The 22,344-nt window shown below is 42.4% G+C and overlaps 1 protein-coding gene across 10 annotated transcripts in view; it reads left to right on the forward strand.

The window, feature by feature from the left end:
* adgrb1a (adhesion G protein-coupled receptor B1a) overlaps positions 1-21,961 on the forward strand; it is a 214,979-nt gene extending 193,018 nt beyond the window's left edge. For 9 of the 10 annotated variants that reach the window (XM_038288397.1, XM_038288398.1, XM_038288392.1 and 6 more), the window contains 7 exons: positions 5,261-5,432; positions 7,467-7,562; positions 7,645-7,684; positions 10,726-11,387; positions 14,440-14,475; positions 14,617-14,775; positions 20,543-21,961. In XM_038288397.1, coding sequence (XP_038144325.1) covers positions 5,261-5,432; positions 7,467-7,562; positions 7,645-7,684; positions 10,726-11,387; positions 14,440-14,475; positions 14,617-14,775; positions 20,543-20,737 — 1,360 coding nt within the window. In that variant the 3' untranslated portion in view covers positions 20,738-21,961. The remainder of the gene's footprint in view (positions 1-5,260; positions 5,433-7,466; positions 7,563-7,644; positions 7,685-10,725; positions 11,388-14,439; positions 14,476-14,616; positions 14,776-20,542) is intronic. The other variant, XM_038288401.1, reaches the window with a different exon arrangement.
* Positions 21,962-22,344: the final 383 nt, after the last annotated feature.

Here is a 22,344-nt window from a genome sequence, read left to right on the forward strand (position 1 = left end):
GTCGTGGATTGGGTTCAGCTTCCAAAAAAAGGAACGTGATCGAGGGCTACATCAATGACATGAACTCATGCATCCTGGGTAAGGTGGCTTTTCAGCTGAGGCAAGCATCTTTCTCTGGTTGGAAGAAATTATCTAATAATTAATTACAAAGGATTCTCTGTAGTACCAAATGTGTCATTTCGTTGGATATGATACCATTAGTTACTTTGGTAAGCTTACAAAAGCAGCTCTTTAAAGTATTGAGAAGGAATGCCATGAAGGTCACTACCAAGCTGTGCTAACTATCAAAACTTCACTGAGAATCCAAGAAATATAGTTTGAGGAGCTTTTGGAATTTTGGAAGTTTTTAGTGAAGTACGGTTGAGATCTTGGGTGAAAAGCCTGTGAAATTTCACCTGCTGCTTTAGACAAATGTTGCAAATATACACTACAGAAAACACGCTCTTTATATCACTACATACTTTGTTCACACATGTTGGATGTGTAAGGGTTTCAGTTGGGAACCTTTGATAGCTGAGGATAGTTGTTAATACCCAGTCGCCACTGCAGTGCACCGTCTGTAGAGAGACACCCAAACATCAACAAATACAGCAGGAAGTAGGGTGGAGTGGTGGCCTAGTGGTTAGGGCATTGTGCTTGAGTCCCAGAGGTTCTGAGTTCAAGCCTCACTTCCATGGACTGCCACTCTGGGTCCCTGAGCAAGACCCTTAACCCCACACCTCTCCCCGCTCGCCACACAATGGCAGCCCACTGCTAATCTTGTTGCTTTACTTGTGAAAGTGTAATGACAGTAAAACTGAGTTCTATTAATTTTATTCTAGAAATATGCACAGGAGGTTGAATGTGGACGGTTCAGATGCTTTCCACCCTTCAGAGCCCTTTCAGATGTGGCCTTTGAACGTTCTTCCAGCTATTTAAGCCCTTGTAACCCTGACCTGCCTCTGGACAGCATCCAGCTGAAAGTCTTTTAGCTTCGGCTTAGTGTACAGGATGCTGAAATAACCTCAAACCAAAACAAGAAATGCTAGCTTACAGTAGAGAGATCAGCAGGTTTTGGTGTATTGATCCTACTGTGGCACCCCTAAGGGCTTTAAAATGTCTGTGGCTTTTTGGTAATGTATGATAACACATAACCAGGAGATAATCATAGAGTTGTAGAATTAGTTCTGTGGGAAAAGCACCTCCAATACTACTTCTAGTAAAAATCATTTTAAGCTCAGAAAAACATCAGGAAGTATTAACCCATAAGTCTTCTGATCTCTGAACCTCAGACCAAATGATTCATTATTTATTTTATTTATAGGAATAAGATGCAGTTTAACAAAAAATACATGACGTCTTTATTTTAAAGCAGTTAAATGTTTTTCAAATAATATTAGATGTAGATTCTAATCTCCGCAGACAGTCATCTGTAGAGCTTAAAGTTGGCGTCCTCTCAGTACATCTGAACTAAACCACGCCTCTACTGGTGTCTACATGCTTTATCCCTTTAAAACCAAGTGAATCATATTTGATTCACTTAACTGAGTTTTTGTGACTTCTGCATCATCAGTGTAATATTTATATTCTTAAAAACACTGACTTACAAAATCAGACACATTTATGGAACAGAAAACGTATTAAAGATTAAACATACATGTCTAATGTATTAGACATGTATGTTTTTTATTTCATTTCTCTGAAAGTTCAATGACATCTCTAATTTTGAAAACGTTGGCTATTCTTTTACTTATTTAATGGTCTGGGCTTTAAAGGGTGGTGCTGCAGAACATGCAGGTGTTCCTATATTATCTGATCAATTCGCTGCCCTGTTAGCATCATTTTGCTAACCCTGGTTCTCATTATAGGCCATCCAGATACAGATGATAATCAAGAAGTTTGCTGAACTCTACTTTGTTGAAAAAAAGCAGCTAATGGGTTATTTTCAGACACATGACCGACCTAAAAGCTCTCCTCATCGGCCATGTTTAATGTGTAAAAGTCGCGTTCTAAGACCTCTAATGTGCTGCTCCCACACCAGCCATCAATGCTGGAGCTGAGAGTGCATTAGGTGCTTAATTTGATAGATTACCTTATTAATTTACACCATTAACACTTTTTTCTGGAATTCATTTTGTACTTCATTTGCATAAGTGTTGCTTTTTGCATTATTACTCTTCTCTCTTTGATGTTTTTTTAAGCTTCTCTCCATTGAATTCGGGTTCTGGTGTTTTTGTGCACATAGAGAAAAACTCTATGGATGCATAGAGCACAGCAATGGGGCAAAACTTGACATTGATAAATGAAAATGAAACCGGTGGAGTCCGTGACACGACATGACCAGCAAACATAAAAGCGAAGCCATAATAGTAATCTATGAGGATTAAACCACTGATTCGGGATCTCCTGAATCCATTTCCTGAAGGACTTCTTTTTCCAAGGATCAGATTTTAAAATAATATCACTAATCAACATTTTTTAAGAAATGCATATTGATGTAAACAGTGCAGGGAGAAGGATGTCATGGTTAGCAGGTAAATATTGCTCCACATCCACAAAAAGTCAACAAAGCAGCTTCATTTGGGCTGGTTTGGTCTATAGTCAGTCCTACTGGAAAACATTTCAGCTGCTGCAGTTTGAATCCATGGAGCTTCCTTCTCTATTGGATCCAGTTCATTTTCCTCCTGTACTGATCCATGAGCATTTGGATGATTCAATTCTGCCATCCTGATCTACAATCTCAGTAAAGAGGAAAATGTTTGACTTTAAATAGAATTAAAATAAACTGCAGCTGGAAAACAGGCCGGACATTTCAACAGGTGGAACGGACCAGGATGTGTAGATGCTGGTCCCTCCATCAGTCCATGTTTCCGTGCTGAAAACATGGATGGATGGATGATGGATGGATGATTGATGGAAGGATGGATGGTTTTCTAAATGTTTTAACCCAAAGAGAAATCAGCTGGGAAGGGAAGGACTGTCCAGACTTTTACCGACTGTTTGTCTCTAGATTCCCCTCTTTGGGTTTGGTTAGAAGAATCTCATCAAATTTAAAAACCTGTCCAGTAACATTTTCATACTGCGACTACAACTGTAACACAAAGTTAATCAGCTCCAATTAATCTTTTTTTTTCTCACTATAGTTAGGATTTATTACATCACAGAAATGAGAGTGCAGTTAGTTCTGATTCCCATCATGTTTGAAGCTGTTATTGTGTTTTTGTTGGTGGTTAGGGGATCCTTCCTGTTGGTAACTCTGCTGCCACAGCAGGTAGGATGATAAAAGCGCTGCACAGTCAACATGTGCCTGTTGTGTTTATATCTGTATACATACTAATAAAGATGATGATTATTCTGAAGCGAGGACTTCAGGCCGGTTATTCAGAGGGATGCAATAGAAAAGTGTCAGCTCAGAGCTTTTCTCTCTCTAGTTTTACAGCAGATTAATTAGAAAAATTCTGCTGTCACTGCATGCACTGCACTATGTTAGCTGAGTACTTTCTCCACCTCTGGATATTCTGTAATTAAAAGCGAAAGTGCTGATTACGCTCAGTTAATTTCAGAACACTTGCACTGAGGACAGTAATTGTCCTTGTTTATCTCTAATACTCTCATTAGAACAAATGGGATCAGTCAGAAAGAAAAAAAAACAAACAAGCAGAGAAAGGGAGGAACAAGACTTCAGCTTCAGCTCAGACTCTTTCTATCTGTCCTGCTCTGCCTCCTCTGTTTGTCTTTGCATTCTGTTTCAGCTCCATTCCACGTCTTTTTTTTAACTCCACCCTCACCTTTGCTCCTTCCCTCTCTTTTTCTGTGGCACTAGATCCTAAATGGTTTAACTAAACCATCTTAAACACACATGCATGTAATAAATGTGACTTAGAAATCTCTGTTTACTTAAAGAGCAAATAGACAATGCTGTTTGTATGACGGAGCATTAGTACCAGGCTAGAGATTTTTTCTTATTTTTAACTACAAGAATAAAGTTATGAGAATTATGAGAATAACGTAACATTATAAAGTCATAATATTATCAGAATTAAGTCGTAATGTTATTAGAATTAAGTCATAATATTATCAGAATAAAGTCATAATATTATGAGAATAAAGACTTAGATTTTATTTTGTCATTTTGTATATACAAGTGTAAACAAAAAGAAATTTCATCAAGAACAGCTCTCTAGACTAAACTTGATAGGTTAAGCAGCAGTGATAAAAACACTGTGATGAAAAACAGTAATGTAAACAAATGACTGTATAGTTACAGTTCTAACATTCAGTTTTGTTTTTTTTTATAAAAAAATATAAAGTCATAATATAACAAGAATAAAGTCGCAAAATTATTAGAATAAAGTCGCAAAATTATTAGAATAAAGTCGCAATCTTATTAGAATAAAGTCGCAAAATTATTAGAATAAAGTCGTACCATGACGAGAATTAAATCATAATATTATGAAAATAAAGTCGCAACATTATTAGAATAAAGTCGCAATATTATTAGAATAAAGTCGCAATATTATTAGAATAAAGTCGCAAAATTATTAGAATAAAGTTGCAATATTATTAGAATAAAGTCGCGATATTATTGGAATAAAGTCGCAAAATTATTAGAATAAAGTCGCAATATTATTAGAATAAAGTCGCAATATTATTAGAATAAAGTCATACCATGACGAGAATTAAATCATATTATTATGAGAATAAAGTCGCAACATTATCAGAATAAAGTCGTAATTTTACGATCATATAGTCGCAACATTATTAGAATAAAATGTCAATATTAAGAATATAAAGTCAGTCTTTTAGCACCAGCATCAAACTATTAGTCCTGCTGGTTGGAGTTTGAGGCTTTCTTTCTGAAACAGGTTGTGGTTTGATGACTTCAATCTCACAGTTTTCAACTTTATTCTCGTAATTTTATTACTTCATTTATGTAATATTATGATGTTATTCTCTTAAAGTTCTGACTTTATTCTTGTATTTAAAGAAAATAAATAAATCTCTAGCCTGGCCCTAATACTCTGTCGTATGTTTATGGTAGTACCAGAAATAAATGTAATTTTACACATGTAAAAACTGCTAGCAACAGGCTTGATAATCACCTAGAATATTTCTATGCAGTAATATTTTATGTTTTTCTTTTAAGGAGGAAATTAATCTTCTGTATTTTTGACTATACTTTTTTATGTAAAAGACTAAAATATAAATAAGTGAATAGAAAGTTTTCAGCTGTGTTTTACGCTGACCACAGGGTGACTGTAGTTCTCTTGGTGTCCTGCAGGGCGTCACTGTGGAGCTCCTGTGTGGTTTTGCCTCTCTTGGCCCTCACATGGATGTCTGCTGTCCTGGCCATCACTGACCGGCGTTCTGCCCTCTTCCAGATTCTCTTTGCAGTGTTTGATTCACTGGAAGGTTTTGTTATCGTAATGGTTCACTGCATTCTGCGCAGAGAGGTACCCGACATGACCTCCACCGTTTTACTGCCTTTCATTCGCGTCCATTTCATTTAATATTATTAAAAGGCAACATTACTGCATGTGTGTGAGTGGAAAAAATTAGTTTTTTGTTTTTTTGTTGTTTAATGAAAGAAAAATCCAGAAATAACTTGAATCTGATCAAAGTAACAGACAGAAATTATCTGCAAATAACCAAAAGAAATTAAGACAATCTTCTTTTAACCTGGGTTCAACTGAATGACTAAAGAAGATAAACTCATGAAACAGGCCTGAAATAAAATGATGTTAGTTTAATATTTTGTTCCCTAACCTTTAGAGTCGATCCCTACCATCAATCAGTCAGACCTCTGCTCCCCTCAGCAGATATTCTGCTCCAGGTGTCTCAGCTTTGAGTCTGCCTTTACCAGACGGCCTGTTTCAGCTCCTTCCAAAGATTCCCAGTAGGATTGAGGTCAGGGTTCCTAGGGGCCCCTTCAGAACATTCCAATATCTTCCTCTCAGTCTGCTGGTGGACTTTTGAATTCAAAAAGCTTCCTGGATCAGTCGTTCTTGGCTCTTTCTGTGTTTTGACTCCTAATTCTGTTGAAGAACCATGAGCCGCAACTAAGACCAAGCTTTCTGACACTGCAGCACATTTCTCTCTAATTCAGGTTAATTCAGTTTATTTCTTTAGGACCAATTCACAACACATTTCATCTCAGGTCACTTTCCAGTTCACCAGATCATCCAGTCAGATTGATTCAAAGTTTTCTATCTAAGGAAAACCAGCTGATTGCATCGACTCATTGACTCTTCAGCAATTCCTCACACTAAGCATGCTTGTAGCGACAGTGGAGAGGAAAAACTCCCTTTGAACAGGAAGAAACCTCCAGCAGAACCAGGCTCAGTGTGAGCGGCCATCTGCTGAGGCCCACTGGGGTTCAAGGAGACAGAAGCTACAATCCCTGATAGTCTGGAGATTTAATAAAAAGCAGAGAGAGCTGAACGTTAGAGATTGAACTAACAGATTCTGCAGAGTTGGAGAATAGAGATAGAATGAAGCAGAATGATGAAAAGGGGTCCCTATGTCCTCCAGCAGTCTTAGCCTATAGCAGCAGAACTATAGAGATAGATCAGGATAACCTGAGCCACCCTAACTATAAGCTTTATCAAAAATGAAAGTTTTAAGCCTAGCCTTAAAAGTAGACAGGGTGTCTGCCTCACGGACTAAAACTGGTAGTTGGTTCCACAGGAGAGGAGCCTGATAACTAAAAGATCTGCCTCCCATTCTACTTTTAGAAATTCTAGGACCCACTAGTAAACCTGCAGATTGAGAGCGAAGTGCTCTGTTAGGAACATAAGGAACAATCAGATCTCTGATATCAGATGGAGCTTGGCCATTTAAGGCTTTATATGTAGATTTAATTGATCTGAAACTTTACATCAGGTCAGACCTGCTGTCCTCAACCTCAGTTATTTATCAAAAACTCAGCAACCTTTACATCTGGCTGTTTTATATTGGGGGAACATCGCCAGCATATCATGCCTTCCTAATAATAATAATTAAATAATATATATTTTGAGATTTTTACACACACACATATATATATATATATATATATATATATATATATATATATATATATATATATATATATATATATATATATATGTGTGTATAGTGAAAAAGAGTGATGGGTTTCATGTCACAGGTTTTGTTGAAGTGCTATGCTAGTATTTCCATACTTGCTCTCCTGCTGGGATTTGGCTGTTTGGTAATTTGGGTTTGAACATCTTGGAAGCAAATTCTATTGAACTGGAAATGGAGAAATTTTACCAATAATTGGTAATATCTTTAGAAACATGAATTTCTGACTTTGGGTCATAGAGTTGAATGCTCCCTTTAAATCAATCTAACTGGATAGTTTTGGGTATTTGTTATATGCAGACTGAAGGTCTTAGTTTTACTGCTTCTCTGATTTAACCTCCTGCCTTTGCTTTCTGTATCTTTCTTATATTCTGGCTGATCTCTGCTCCACTGCTTGGCTGCAGGTTCAGGAAGCTGTGAAGTGCCGTGTGGTGGATCGGCAGGAAGACGCTAACGGAGATTCAGGAGGATCTTTCCAAAATGGCCACGCTCAGCTCATGGTACGCCCAGCCATATCGGCCCTTTGACTGAAGCTGCTGTGATGATCAGAGCTAATGAGTCTGTGCTGTTTCCTTTCCTTAGACTGATTTTGAAAAAGACGTGGATATGGCCTGCAGATCAGGTACGTTTCATCTTTATTAGTGTTTAAAATCCCATTATAGGTACTCCTGTTTAGAAGTCTGTTTCCAATGCTTCAGATTAGTCTGTGTTTTTGGAGTAGAAGTGCAGCAGACTGACTGCCTGCTGCGTGCCACAGTTCCACCAATGGAAGTAGGAAGGACGTGTGCTGAGCAGTTGAATGCAGATAAACATGGCCGCCTGAGTCTCTCCTAATGTGCTGCTGTAGATCAGATACAGGCTTTGCTTAGTCTCATTTCAATGGATAGACAGGATATTAAGATCAGCGTCTGTTGCAGAAAAGCTGCTGAGAAAACCTCATGGAAAAGTGACAAGAAACAAGATGGCTGGTTTTATTTTTCTTTGGAGATGTCACAGAAGGAGGGACCAGGAAGACTGATCTTTGGGAAATTAGTTAGAATTATTTTAGCAGCCTCCACTTCCTGTTTTGTTCTGCTGTTTATTTAAAACTGTATTATACTTTCAAACCATAAGCACTGCATAGTTTGAGGAAACAATAAACTTAATGTAAGTGGAAGAGCCTCATTGCATAAAGTGTAGGGTGAATCCCCCCCCCCCTCGGGTGTTCAGTCTACAGACAGATATCTCAGTTAAGGTCTGATTAGCCTTTAAGCTAGCATCAAACTGGTCTTATATAAAAGCGACATCTTCCAGTTATCTGCAGTTATTTTTTCCCATCACTCCAAAGACTCAGATGCTCGTTCTGCAGCACAGCCCAATTCAGCATCACTGGTCCGTCTGCCGACCACCTGCTTCCTTCTCCCCTCTTTCATGAATCAGATCCTGAAACACTGGATCTCCTCCACTTGAGACGAAACTCTCAACCTAGAGAAAACAAGCCCCCCCTTCCTGGACTTGGAGGAGCTGATTCTCAGCCTGGCTGTAGGTCTTTGCTGGAGGGGGGTTAGCAGAACCACATAATCTGCAAATATAGATCAACTCTTGTGGTCCTTAAATCAGACCCTGAACATCCTGATTCTAAAAGCTCCTAACAGGGCTGCGGTGCTGGAGTCCAACATGCACCAGGAACTGGTCCAGACTTGATCTGCTTGTAGAGCGACCAAATGGCCCCCATAAAGGGCCCCTACACTCTGTACTAGCAGCGCCTTTTATGGCAGAAGGCCTGAACTGAATTCCCTCTGGGTATTCATAAAGTGTAATTGAATTGAACTCCCTTGTCTTTCTAGATGTAGTCCGGACCGTGTGTTGACTGATTTTCTGTCCTTTCTATGAGCTAATCCTCTTCATCACCCTAACATCATTCAAACTCTTTCCCACTTTTATCAGAAACTTAACTATCAGTAAAACAGGAACAGGACTGAAATGTTTCCATTTTAGTAGAAACCGTCTTCAGTTTGACGATGAACCTGAATAGATGTTTCTCAGACCGAAGCAAACACATTCATGTTTCTCTACCCTTGTGAGGCCTTTCCTTTGGCATCCATTTAGGGCTGAAACAATTAATCGGATTAATCGAATATTGCAATAATCATCAACTATTTAGTAATCGATTAAATGTTAACTGTGTATAGAGACTAAAGTATGCCATTAGCGGACAGAGACCCACTTAGAGCAGGAATTATACCATCCATCCATTTTCTGACATGCTTTATCCCAAGTGGGGTCGCGAGGGGTGCTGGTATCTCCATCTGTCTATGGGCGAGAGGCAGGGTCCATCCTGGACAGGTCGGCAGTCCATCGCAGAGGAAGTATGGTCCCTGGTCCTTGGCTGGTCCTTGGCTGGTCCTTGGCTGGTTCTTGGCTGCTCCCTGGCTGGTCCTTGGCTGGTCCCTGGCTGGTCCCTGGCTGGTCCTGGGCTGGTCCTGGCTGGTCCCGGGCTGGTCCTGGCTGGTCCTGGGCTGGTCCTGGGCTGGTCCCTGGCTGGTCCTGGGTTGGTCCTGGCTGGTCCTGGGCTGGTCCTTGGCTGGTCCTTGGCTGGTCCTTGGCTGGTCCTTGGCTGGTCCTGGGCTGGTCCTGGCTGGTCCTGGGCTGGTCCTTGGCTGGTCCCTGGCTGGTCCTGGGCTGGTCCTGGCTGGTCCCTGGCTGGTCCTGGCTGGTCCTGGGCTGGTCCTTGGCTGGTCCCTGGCTGGTCCTGGGCTGGTCCTTGGCTGGTCCCTGGCTGGTCCTGGGCTGGTCCTGGCTGGTCCTGGGCTGGTCCTTGGCTGGTCCTTGGCTGGTCCTTGGCTGCTCCCTGGCTGGTCCTTGGCTGGTCCCTGGCTGGTCCTGGGCTGGTTCTTGGCTGGTCCTTGGCTGGTCCTTGGCTGGTCCTTGGCTGGTCCTTGGCTGGTCCCTGGCTGGTCCTGGGCTGGTCCTGGCTGGTCCTTGGCTGGTCCTTGGCTGCTCCCTGGCTGGTCCTTGGCTGGTCCCTGGCTGGTCCTGGGCTGGTTCTTGGCTGGTCCTTGGCTGGTCCTTGGCTGGTCCTTGGCTGGTCCTTGGCTGGTCCCTGGCTGGTCCTGGGCTGGTCCTTGGCTGATCCTTGGCTGGTCCTTGGCTGGTCCTTGGCTGGTCCTTGGCTGGTCCTGGGCTGGTCCTGGGCTGGTCCTTGGCTGGTCCTTGGCTGGTCCCTGGCTGGTTCTTGGCTGGTCCCTGGCTGGTCCCTCTGATGTCCGGGAGGGAAGGTAGTTAAAGCTGATAGAGGAATGGAAAAAATGAACATTCCTGGAATCAAACCTTTGGAACAAACTTTGACTTTCAGACAGCACAATGTCACAAAGCAAATCACTGCGGCCTAGTCAAAGTCCAAATCAAAATCTGTGTCATGATATAGAGATTGAGATTATCTCTATGTACCACGGCTGGAAGGAAAGAAAAAAGTCTCTAGATGTGAGAAGCTGGTGGAGGTTAATCACTAAAGACTGACGTTAAAACGGGATTTCATTTTATGGAGCAGTTTTTCTTCCTATACAACTGCTGTTCTCTGCTTCGTCCTGATCCATCTTATCTAACCTATCTTTGAGGTTTTCCCTGTAATGCCGCTGGTATTTCTGCTGCAGCCGACCTTTTTTCCATCTGCTTTGTCTCCAGGCACAGGGAAGCGCTCATCCCTCCAGGGGGAGGAAAAGGCCTCCTCTGGGACCCTCACCCTGCAGAAAGGATCCAACTTCAACACCATGCCAGCCAGCATGGCCAAGGTTCACCTCCAGAATGTGGCCGACTACTCCAGCCACACGCTGACGCTGCGCAGGGAGAAAGGCGCCACCAAGGGAATCAGCACCGAGCTCCCAGGAGCTAAATCCATCTACATCTGCGACGGTGAGCTCTTCAAGCAGCTGGACGGAGATCTGCCTCGAGGGAACGGGGAGGGCAGCAGCTCCGACGGCACTGGCAAAGGTCCAGGTTACATCATTCTACCCACCAACAACACTGGGACCCTGAAAGCTGCCAAGGCTAAAGACGAGCAGAGCGCCAAGTATAACACCACCATGGAGCAGCTCCCTCAGAGCAGGCTCATCCATCTGGCCAACCCTGCCAGCGGAGAACCTGTCCCCGGCTTCGGGCTCAAGAGCCTTCCCACCGAGCAGGTCAGCGTGTCGTGCTCCGACAGAGACTCGCCGGCTCATAACCTGCAGGGCGGAGCCAGAGACTCACACACAGCGAGAAGCTTGGCAGATGCAGGCGAGTCTGGCAACTCTGGCGTGATGTCCAAGAGTGAAACTGTGTCCACGCTGTCCATGAGCTCGCTGGAGGTAAGACGGCCGAACCTGGAAGGTTTCCCCAGGCCTTCCCAGTAACAAGTGATTTTCTTTTGTTTCTTACTGAAAACACTAAATTAAATCTGTTTCCAAGATACGTCAATAAAACAAACAGGTTTTTAAGGCTTACGTTAAATAAATCCTAAAATCAGGTGATTTCATCAACCTTTTATGCTGAATTTCAGAATTTTGGACCATAAAGCACTAATTTAATTAAAATTAATTTCATTTAATTAAAAAAAGTCGAGCCCCATCAAAACAACAGCCACAATACAGTAGCAGCCATTCAAAATGTCTCACTTTCCTTGGCTGGTCACCTACATTTCCTCTTTAACCCGGGCGACACTGTAGAGTATTTTGCCCTTTTCAGGACGATTTTACAGTCATGAGAGAATTTTCCGATCAGGTTGACTTTCATCCTGATGGTGCATGGTGTAGTGAACAGGGAGTAACGAGGGGCGATCAGCCTCTAACGACCGCCTCCCCATCAGGAATCGTGAGGTTTGGAGAAAATCAAACACGTTTTAAATCCAGTCGGCCGTCTTAAGGTGGCCGTGGGCAAATCGCTCAGTGGGCAACAAGGATTCTTCTTCTTCCTCTCAGATGTAAACCCAGCAGCATGGCGGGGGGGCAATGAGTGAAATGGAGTTCTTTCTGTCAAACTGACAGACCGTAGTAGCCACGTTAGCTCAGCCATGTCTTTGTCCAAATACGTCGTCTCCTTTTCTTTTTAGGGCTTTAAGCACTACTGTAAATCGCCCAAATATCCAAGGCAGCGGGTTTCACACTAGTGAGCTTCATGTTCCTCTGCTACTGGTTTGGCTTCAGGATAGACGGGTCCGAGTAGCGCCATCTCACTGCCTGGATTTTAGACGTAGAGTGTGAGCAGGTAGATCGCATCAGAGCATCGGGTCACACAGTGGGAGAACAAACATGGTAAGCTGTGAACTTTTAAACCCTGTAGTTTCATCGTACAGTAAGAGCTGTAGCTGCGTACGATTAAAAGTATTGTACAGTGTATGTCCGGCTTTAAACATCAATCTTTGTACTGGAATATTCTTTCTGTCATGATTTGTGGAAAGACAAGCAGGCCCAGGAGAAGGAGGGCTTTACTCCAGTGGCGGGAAGTTGGCTGCCATTCGCCTGGCGTTTGATCGTGAAGCGCCATTTGAATGGCTGCTTCTATATTTGAAGTTATTTTAAAGTAGATTCAGCTGCATTTTACAGCAACAGAATGCGCTAACATTGGCCATCAAACATTTTGTCAACCGCTAAACGAAGGAGTCAAAACTAGGGCTGACGGATTTTCCAAAAAAATAAAAATTACGATTGGTTTGAACCAATAATTTGATTTTCCTTTGCATTAACCCCAAGCTTGTCAATGTTTCTCCCCAACCTTTCAGTTTTTGATATCTTGCTGACCCAGAGTTCGTCGTTTCAGAGTTTCACTGTAACCTTACATTCACCGATCTGTAGCTGCAACTCTCTCTACCTTTCTATGTGGCAACAAACCCAATAAGTGTTCCACCGCCACCCAGAGGGCTCTGTGATTTGAAAGTTGTGTTATGTTAAACTGCCATCATGGGGCCATTCATTGCCCAGTCCTGGTCAGAAGTAGAACCAGCCCTGGAAATGATCCGGTTCTCTGCGTCTCTTAGCTTAGCTACCCGGTGCTAAATCAGTGGCGTCAGTGTTTGACAGGAAGTGGGCTGATTGGCTGCTTTTTGACCTCCGGATTGTGTCAGGCAGCTGGCTGGTGCTGATGGACCAGAACTAAGACAGAACATTGAAACATGCAGGCAGTAACTGAACACACTGAGGCAAATCATCACTAACTAGTGATGGAAAACACACACTGCAAAAAAAAGAAATACGCAAAATATTCTTAAAATCAGTGTTTTTACTCTTCATTTGAGCAGATAAATGAGATAGTTTTCCAATGGAATTAGTTTCCTTTACTTTTAAAATAAGATGATTAGATCATATGTACTTGAAAAAAGACAATGCAATAGTTTTTTTTTTAGATGTAAATCATCTTGTTCCATTGGCAAAGTTTATCATGTCCTTAATTCAAGAAAAAAATGCAAATTCTACGAAAAAAAAAAAGACTCATTTAGATTTCAGGGTTTGCTGCATTGCAGATGTGTGAAAATAAAACAGTTTTTCCTTTTTTATTATTTTCTATGTTTGTCAGTTTTAAAAGCATCAGCTGATCTACTTGGATCAGTACCTCTGTTGTTCTGATCGGGCAAACGGTTCAATGATGCAACATTTAAAGTTTATCGTTATTATTGGAGGCATTCAGACTGTAAACATCGTAAAGATCATCTTTTCATCACATTTTCTCCTTTTTTTCTGCCTCTCATGATCCAAACATTTAACTTTGTTGTTGTTTCTCCTGCGTCGGCCATGAATGATGCAGCATCTGCTCTTTTCCATGAACTGATCATTAATACCGGCAGCTGAAGGAACGATTAGTCTAATTGCTTTCTGGAATAATTGATTGTGCCTGGTGATGTTTAACCAACACAGCCTGAGAGAGAAATGATTCCCAGCCACCATCACCATATGAGGCCAAACACTATTAAACCAGTCCCAAATATCATCAGTTATTGTCACAACACTTCATTTTTTCATCACTCTGGTTCATCCAGAGCTGCCTGCTTTCTCTCATAACAACCAATGAATCACAGGAAGCATCTCGGCTTTCAGCTGCTTCATAAAGGTTAGTGAGCTCAGAGCGCAGACTGACGCCCCCCCGATCAGCATAAAGTGGCTCAGACATCTGCCTACTGCGGGGCAGAAGGTGCTGCAGCTGCAGCTGGAGGTCAGGCTGTGGGACAGCTGACCTAAAGGTCGTTCCCTCCCAATCTGTTGGCCGCTCTCTCACGCCGGCGGGGTCTGAATTACCAACATCGTCCCTCGTGATTCACCCTTTCTAAGCTAAAGAAGGCCTTTTCTAAACTGACGCTTCACTATGAAACTCATAAGGCCTCAGATATGAAGGACCTATTTTAATCTGTCTGTCTCTGTATCTCCCCCTCAGAGACGAAAATCACGCTATGCAGAGCTTGACTTTGAGGTAATTCTGGTTTTTTTGCTTCCTACAGAGATTCTTAAACATATACCCAAAGAGGAGCTTTTATTTTTAGATTGATTCAGAAGTGATGTGCAGAGAAAGCAGCACTGATGGTCTATTCTATGTATTGTCCGTAACGTGTAGAAAATAATGCACACCCGGAAACGGCACCAGGACATGTTTCAGGACCTCAGCAGGAAGATTCAGAGTGCAGACAAGGATAGAGAGTCTCCACCTGTTGACGCCAAAGCTGCCAAAAGATGGAGCGTGTCCTCTACCGGCAGCGACAAGACCAACATGAGTGTAAACACTTTGATTTTATTCTGCCCCCCCCTCCCCCTCCCTCCCTTCTGCAGCCCTGAATGTTCCCCCACCCCTCTAACAATCTGCCCACTGACCTCTGGACTTATCTCCCAGTTCAACTGAACTAAACATGGTGGTTTGATGCTCTGCTGTGGGTGAGCATGTCGGATAGTATTTTATCGACTCATCGCTGCGTCACAATAAAAGCACAAACTTGCAAAAAGGAAAATTAGCAGTGCGTGGAAAAAGGCTCGTCTCCAGACAGAGGGGCTGTTATTCAGACCCAATTGAACATTAGTGAACAAAATGATCATAAAGACCAAGAAGCCCTTAGGCACGCCAGAGAGATTTGGAGACATTTGATTCTACTCAGTTTATTTCTATAGCTCCAACTCACATCATATCATCTCAGGTCACTTTCCAGTTCACCAGATCATCCAGTCAGATTGATTCAAAGTTTTCTATCTAAGGAAAACCAGCTGATTGCATCGACTCATTGACTCTTCAGCAATCCCTCACACTAAGCATGCTTGTAGCGACAGTGGAGAGGAAAAACTCCCTTTGAACAGGAAGAAACCTCCAGCAGAACCAGGCTCAGTGTGAGCGGCCATCTGCTGAGGCCCACTGGGGTTCAAGGAGACAGAAGCAGACATAGAAAAAGAAGCATAGATACAAAAGGCAACTGTCAACCAGCTCCACAGGCGGCCCCGTCCAGGAAACACACAGCCAGGCAGACGAGCTCCGAGCCAGCTCCCATGTCAGAGGATGAAGAGAGCACATCCAGTTAGTCACAGTCAGAGAAACAGGACTACACTGGAAAACAGGCCAAGCTCCAACATCTAGAAACAAAGGTGTTGATGGCAGCAGCACAGCTGATATTTCTCTCCAGGATGGAGTCACAGCCAAACAGGAACAGACCAGATGAAGCTACTATGAGAAAAAGCAGAGAGAGCAGAACGTTAGAGATTGAACTAACAGATTCTGCAGAGTGGGAGAATAGAGATAGAATGAAGCAGAATGATGAAAAAGGGGTCCCTATGTCCTCCAGCAGTCTAAGCCTATAGCAGCAGAACTATAGAGATAGCTCAGGATAACCTGAGCCACTCTAACTAGAAGCTTTATCAAAAAGGAAAGTTTTAAGCCTAGCCTTAAATTAGAGCTAAATCCAGGACAAACCTGGAAGAAAAGCTGGACCATGTCAAACATTTAACGCACAGTTAGCTTCTAGAACATCTTCTCCCCACAGAGACAGAGTGAGGCAAGCTGTACACGGTTTATACTGCCATTTTATGGGGAAGCAGGAGCTTTTTCTGCTCAGATAGGATGTAACATGTTGGAAAGAGTGAGTCTGACCTGAAAACAGCATCATAGAGGCTTATCCCCCAAACGGATAGATAGACAGAACTAAACCCAGGATAACCCTGGAAGAAAAGCTGGACCACATCAAACATAAAGCCACATTCCAAAATATGGAAAAGCTGTTTCTGCATAGCTCTGTAGATCAATTAAACACTCATTGTTAGATTAATAAGATTTATTATTAATTTAACAAAGAATAAGGCTGAGAACAGAAAAGTAGTGTTGAGAAACTGTCAGGGTGTCAGTTTTACCTCTTAACATCCAGCTAATTTTGCGTAATCCTCGCCTATTTTGCATACTCAAATGGAAAAGCAAATAACTTAGGAACTGTAAGCCCAGATTACATGTGTAATACATTATTTGAAAGCTTAAAGTTGGGTGACTAGAACACAGACCAACCTAGTCTCGTGAGACCATCCTGATCTCGCGAGCTTTCAAGGTTTCACTCGCAGATCAGTCTGGAGACTCTCCGTTAAAGAAAATGTGGAGCCGTTCACCAAACGAACGTCCAATCAGCGTTGGCTTTGAGGCGGGTTGAGGTGTGACGCAACGAGAAGCGCGACAGTTCAGTCTAAAGAACATGGCGGCTTCAGCCGATGAAACTAGCGTTAGCGTGGCTATCGAGCAAGTTTTATCGGAATTACAGAGTATTTCTTCACTGAAAGAAGAGCAAAACACTGCTCTGGAGGCTTTTCTCAGAGGAAAAGATGTTTTTGCTCTTCTCCCGACTGGTTTCGCCAAGAGTAGCCTGACTTGTGGTTGTGTTTTCGTCGTCGCTCTGTTAGTACGTCATATGCTTCGTTGATCTGATTGGTTTATTTGGCCCGTCTATCACCAACATAGGCCAATCAGATAACCAGTATTTTTGCCCCTTCCCAAAATTACTGCAACGGAAGGTTTCCAGATGGATATACGGAGCAAATCCATCTGGCAGAGTCAGGTTAAGACCAACCTGCATCAGTTCAAACATGACTTAAAGTTGTTGTTTTTTTTCTCGGAAATAATAGGTCTTTTTTGAACAGCAGTAATGAAGACATTCTTGAGAAAATCCAGGTTTTATTGTATAATATTTGTTCTACATCACGTCTAGCCTGACGTAGTCCGACTCAATTCTAGTCAGAATATGAGTCTGATGCTGCTCCATAGAGCTGTGATTATGGGGCGTGTTTCGAACGAACCAGGAAAAAAAATGCCTCTGCACTCAATTGGATAGACCTACAACCAATAAGAGCAACGGAGTGCGTGACGTATGTTAAGCGACGCATAGTTGTCAACAAAAATCAAAGCGTGCAGTTGCACGCCAAGAATAAGAAGATGAGCCTTGATCGCGTTTCTCTGTTCCTCTTTTAAAATTAATTTGCTGTCGATATCTTCTAGAACAGACCTAATAGCAGAATCTACTCACCTAAACTCTCCAGCGGCAGCCATTGTTGTTGTCACCCAAGCGCGCTTTGGTCACGTGGTTGATTACGTTACTGTTGATCATCTGTCCATCATCGTATAAAGCCCGCCCTGACAATTTGATTGGCCCACCTGATATTGTGCTAGCATATTCGCGCTACTATTGAGCAATGCCAGACCGAACTTCCCGACCTCAAACCTAAGTTCGGAATGGCACCCAGGCTACATCACGTCAACCACAAATGCAGAACATTTCAGACCTCTAACTATCACAGTTCCAGAGCTGTGGGGTTTGGAACTTTTGGTGTCAGCTTGGAGCTGCGCTCAATGGCTCCACCTGCTGGTAAAAATTTTACCGGTGGAATTTTATGCATTTGGAGTTATTACCCCGACTTAAGGTCCACCGGGTCGCCAGGTTTTTAAGAGGTTAAACTATAACAGGATGCATGAAACGTTAATTTCGGCTGCAGAAAAAACATGAGCGGAATGTTCCAGTCTGTTGTGTTCAATCCGTGTGGTTACTAATTCACACCGGAGACAGTAAATAAGATCACTGCCCAGTTCAAAACCACAACAGCCAAAAAAACACATCTCCATAGCGGAACAAGATGCAGCAGTGAGTTTGTTCGGCGTTTAGTTTATAATATTTGCATACCTGTAAGCCACCACCAAAAGCTCTTCAACACTCAATGCAAGCAGGATTTATAAACAGCACAGTCCAGAGTGGAGAAGACCTGCATACTAACTGTTCTCTGCAAAAAGAATTTCAAATGATGATTTTTTTATTTAGTTAGCAGGGAAAGTGTTTTGTTTTATTTTAAAACTTCAGTGCATTCAAAACACATTTTTGTTTACACCAATTAACGTGCATGGCCATATAAACCATAGGACATCAATGTGACAGTATTATGTGGGTCTAAATAGAACCAAAGATCATAATGAATGTGTTCCCGTCCAGCAGTCCACACCCCCCCCCCGACAAACAGAAACGTGCTTCCAGTACTGGCCTGCTGAGGTCCACATCTATATGCAACTAATCTACATTTTAACTGTGACCATCTGCTCATGAATAGCCCTGACATAATCTGTAACACTGAGTCCCACAGGCCTCCTGCAGCCATTCAGACACCATTCCACCACAGTGAACAAACCACAATATGACCCAACCTGGGCGTCTGCAGAGAGACGAAGAGAGCTTCCCTTCATTTGTCTCTCTTTGAATAAAATAACTTTTACAACCTGGCAGATTTTATCTCTGAGTCTGATTTAGCTAAAAGGAATAACAGCATTCTCTGGGAACCACTAATAAACCTGCAGATTGAAATGCTCTGTTAGGAACATCTAGAACATCATGCCACGTCATGCTTGCATCAAGCTCCTTTTCGCTCCTCTACTGAAAAGCATACATGTTTCCCCTCTATTCATATTTTGGTTGGATCATTTAAAGCAAGTTTTTGTTCCATTAGATCTAAATTCCATAACCGCCCTTTCATTAAGATAAGATCAAAGCCTTACCTTGTTTAGAGTGTTTACAGTGCTGTGAAAAGTAGCTACCTCCTAACAGGTTTGCTTTGGTTTTTCCGTCTAATGTAAATGTTTTTTGTTTTTTAGTTCTCTGAGCGAGGCCTGCAGAGCTTTAAATGTTTAGATGAATTTTGACTCCCTGAATGAGTCTCTGGTTTGCTCTCAGCTGAATTTTGTGTGCCAAGCAGAAATAATTGCTTTTATCTCTCCAATTTTGCACTGAAAAAAAAAACTCATAAGATTTAAAAAAATATATATTGTAAGTATTTGCAGCAAATGATTTAAGTCAAATTTAATGCTGCAATATCAAGTAGCACTCACTTGTCAGTATCAAGTTTAATTTTGCTTTCCATAAGACATAACAGTTGTGAAGATCTTATGTAACATTTAGGTAATTCCATCCAAGTTGTAACGTAGATTTATTTAAACAAATTAGGTAAAGTGTTGTTGTTTTTCATGGGAACAAACAGCCTTTTACTCCATATTTGAAGGCAAAACAGACAAACAACCATTCACACACACACACATCAAAGGAGCATTTAGAGAAGCCAGTTAACCTAACAGTCATGTTTTTGGACTGTGGGAGGAAGCTGGTTTTACTGCTAAATAAACATTTAAACAGTATCAGGAAATCTAAGTGAAACTTACTCTTTCCCAAAAATATCTCCATAGGAGATATATAGTATAGTTTACTGCTCCAAAAAGTGACTTTTTTCAGTGTGGGCCATGGCTCCCACAGTAAACAGCGAAGCTGCCGAAGTAGATGTGATTAAAAATCAAACTTCGTTCATGGTTTAACAAGTGCAGGTGGATTTCTTCCACACCGGTCCAGCTCAGTGTCTTTTTATGAATGAAAACTGCTTTGTTTTTGCAGGCTTCCCTCGTCTAATGCTGATATTCTGATGATCGGAGACAGTTTGATTTAAAAAAAGAAAAAAACCAAAGGAAATCCTTGCATGTTCCCCACCGTAGTACGACGTAGATCTATGACGGAGTATTAGGGACAGGCTACAGATTTTTTTTTCTTCTATTTCTAGAATCAATTAAGTCATAACATTATGAGAATAAAGTAAAAAAAAATTACAAGAATAAAGTCATAAAATTATGAGAAACAAGTTGTATTTTATGACAGCTCTTAATAGAAGCCCTGTCTTCCCTAAAATGAGGAATGATGGTTTGATGGTTTCATTCTCGTAATGTTGCGACTTTATTCTCAAAATAAAAAAAATTAAAAAAGTTAGCCTGGCGCTAATACTCTGTCGTATAATACAGAATAAGTGTGTTAAAACTGTGTTCAGGTCACCTTCTGTCTTCAGGAGTCAGTGTGCTGCATGTTTTAGGTTCCAATAAAGCCTCCACAGTGTTTGGCTCCAACAGAGGCGCTTCCAAAACATGCAGGACTCCAGAGGACCGGAGATGGCCGCTCCAGCTGTTCTGGCTGGCTTGAAAAAGATGGATTTTCTCATCATGTCATTTTCCATAGGACAAGCAGCAGACCCCCAGTAAGAGGGCATGGGAGGGCATCCGCAAACCCCACTCGCCCCCATCCTGGGTGAGGAAGGAGCTGGAAACTGTAGCCGCCTCTCCTCTGGAGCTGCAGACAGTGGAGTGGGAGAAGACCAGTGCCACTATTCCCCTGGTGGGCCAGGAGATCATGGACCTGCAGACCGAGGTCTGACTCTCAATGGGACCTCACACCCTGCTGCTCCCCACCACACACACACACACACACACACACACACACACAGGAGAAGGAGAAGCGCTGAGGACGAGAACGTGGAAAACCACATTCGGAGCAAAGAGGAACACGATGTCGCTTTTTGTGTTGCTTCCTTTGATGTTTTGGTGTCAGCTAAAAAACTGATGATCATTGAAATGACTGGCTGGCAAATCACTTCTACCTGTGATAAACAGCATACCATGTTTCCCACTGTATTCAATGGTTACGACGTTCTAATCCCGTTTTTCCCACTATTGAGACTGTTGCTACATTACCGTTCCGCTGTGTCCGGATGTTTTCTCATGGACGCTGGCGTTACGCTCCACTCTAATGCCTCTCACATCAAACTGACCCGGGCTTGAAGGAGACGACTACCCAGGCTACACCTGCTGCTCAGCTGCAATGACGCCACAATGATTGGAGCAAACCGGGGTCAACGCCACGGAGACCAGCAGGGTCAGAGGACAACAACAAAAACACTATCTGGTGGTAATATTCAGAGAGGCAGGTGTTCAGCTGGGCTTCATTCTCTAATTAAAGGACCGTCGTGGCGGTGCGTCCAGCGATGGCTCCGGTTCAGCAAATACCTGCTGCTTCATGTTGCTAATATAAGGGACCCCTTGGTTTGAGAAAAGCTCCAATCATATCAGTCCAGAGATTCAGACTAACAGGGTCCGGTTTCTGTCGGCGTACCCCGAGAATCTGCACGTACAGGTATGTGGTCCCTGGGTCAGACATGATGGCAGTGTGGGGCGGTCTGTGAGGGTGGGGGGTGCACAGATGGAAAGCACAAGGCTCCCTTTGGAGTCCTGATGTATAGCATTGTAATTAATTTAGAGTTCTACAGAATGGATTTTAGCCTATAAATATATTTCTTACCGTGCTTGAGGATAGTTGTTCTCATTATTATGAATATAAACATGATTATTCTGATACCGACCCCCCCATCGGGTACTGGACTGCCAGTGTTCTGTATCGCAAAGTAACTGTGTGTGTTTTGATATCACCACTAAGTCCCTCCCACAGATCTGTGTCTGTCTAAGCCCCGCTGTCCCCCCCGCCCCCCCTCCCAAACCCACCCCCTATTTTTTTTGACCAGGACCGCTTCTTTGTTAATGTACAGTTTTCAGAGCACAATATGAATGTGTCTAATTTCTAATAAAAGCATATCTATATAATGAATAAATGTGTGCGTTTTCTCTGCTGTCTAACGTGCCTCGCTAAACAGCTCAGAGCTTAGAGCTACCATACTTTTTACTCTTTTATAGACTAAAGTTTTTCCTGCAAGGAAATCTCTGGGTTGAGATATTCACTCCTTTTCGTTCGGTTCACATTAATGGACCAAACCGCTCAGGCGATATCAGTGACCAACTAAAAGCATGTAACTCTAGAATCATATGAATGCAGCAATTTTTACTGAAAAATAAAAAATTCTAGATTTCAAGAATAGTTTATTAAACTAAAGAATTGTGCAACTGAAGATATTTTAATCTAAAAATTTCACACGGAAAGAATAGACAATTAGAAGAATTTTATTGATACAATTTAGTCTTTGGCGCTCAGAC

The sequence above is a fragment of the Cyprinodon tularosa genome, unplaced genomic scaffold, assembly GCF_016077235.1.
Source record: "Cyprinodon tularosa strain WSP-4 unplaced genomic scaffold, ASM1607723v1 ctg254, whole genome shotgun sequence".
Lineage (NCBI taxonomy): Eukaryota > Metazoa > Chordata > Actinopteri > Cyprinodontiformes > Cyprinodontidae > Cyprinodon > Cyprinodon tularosa.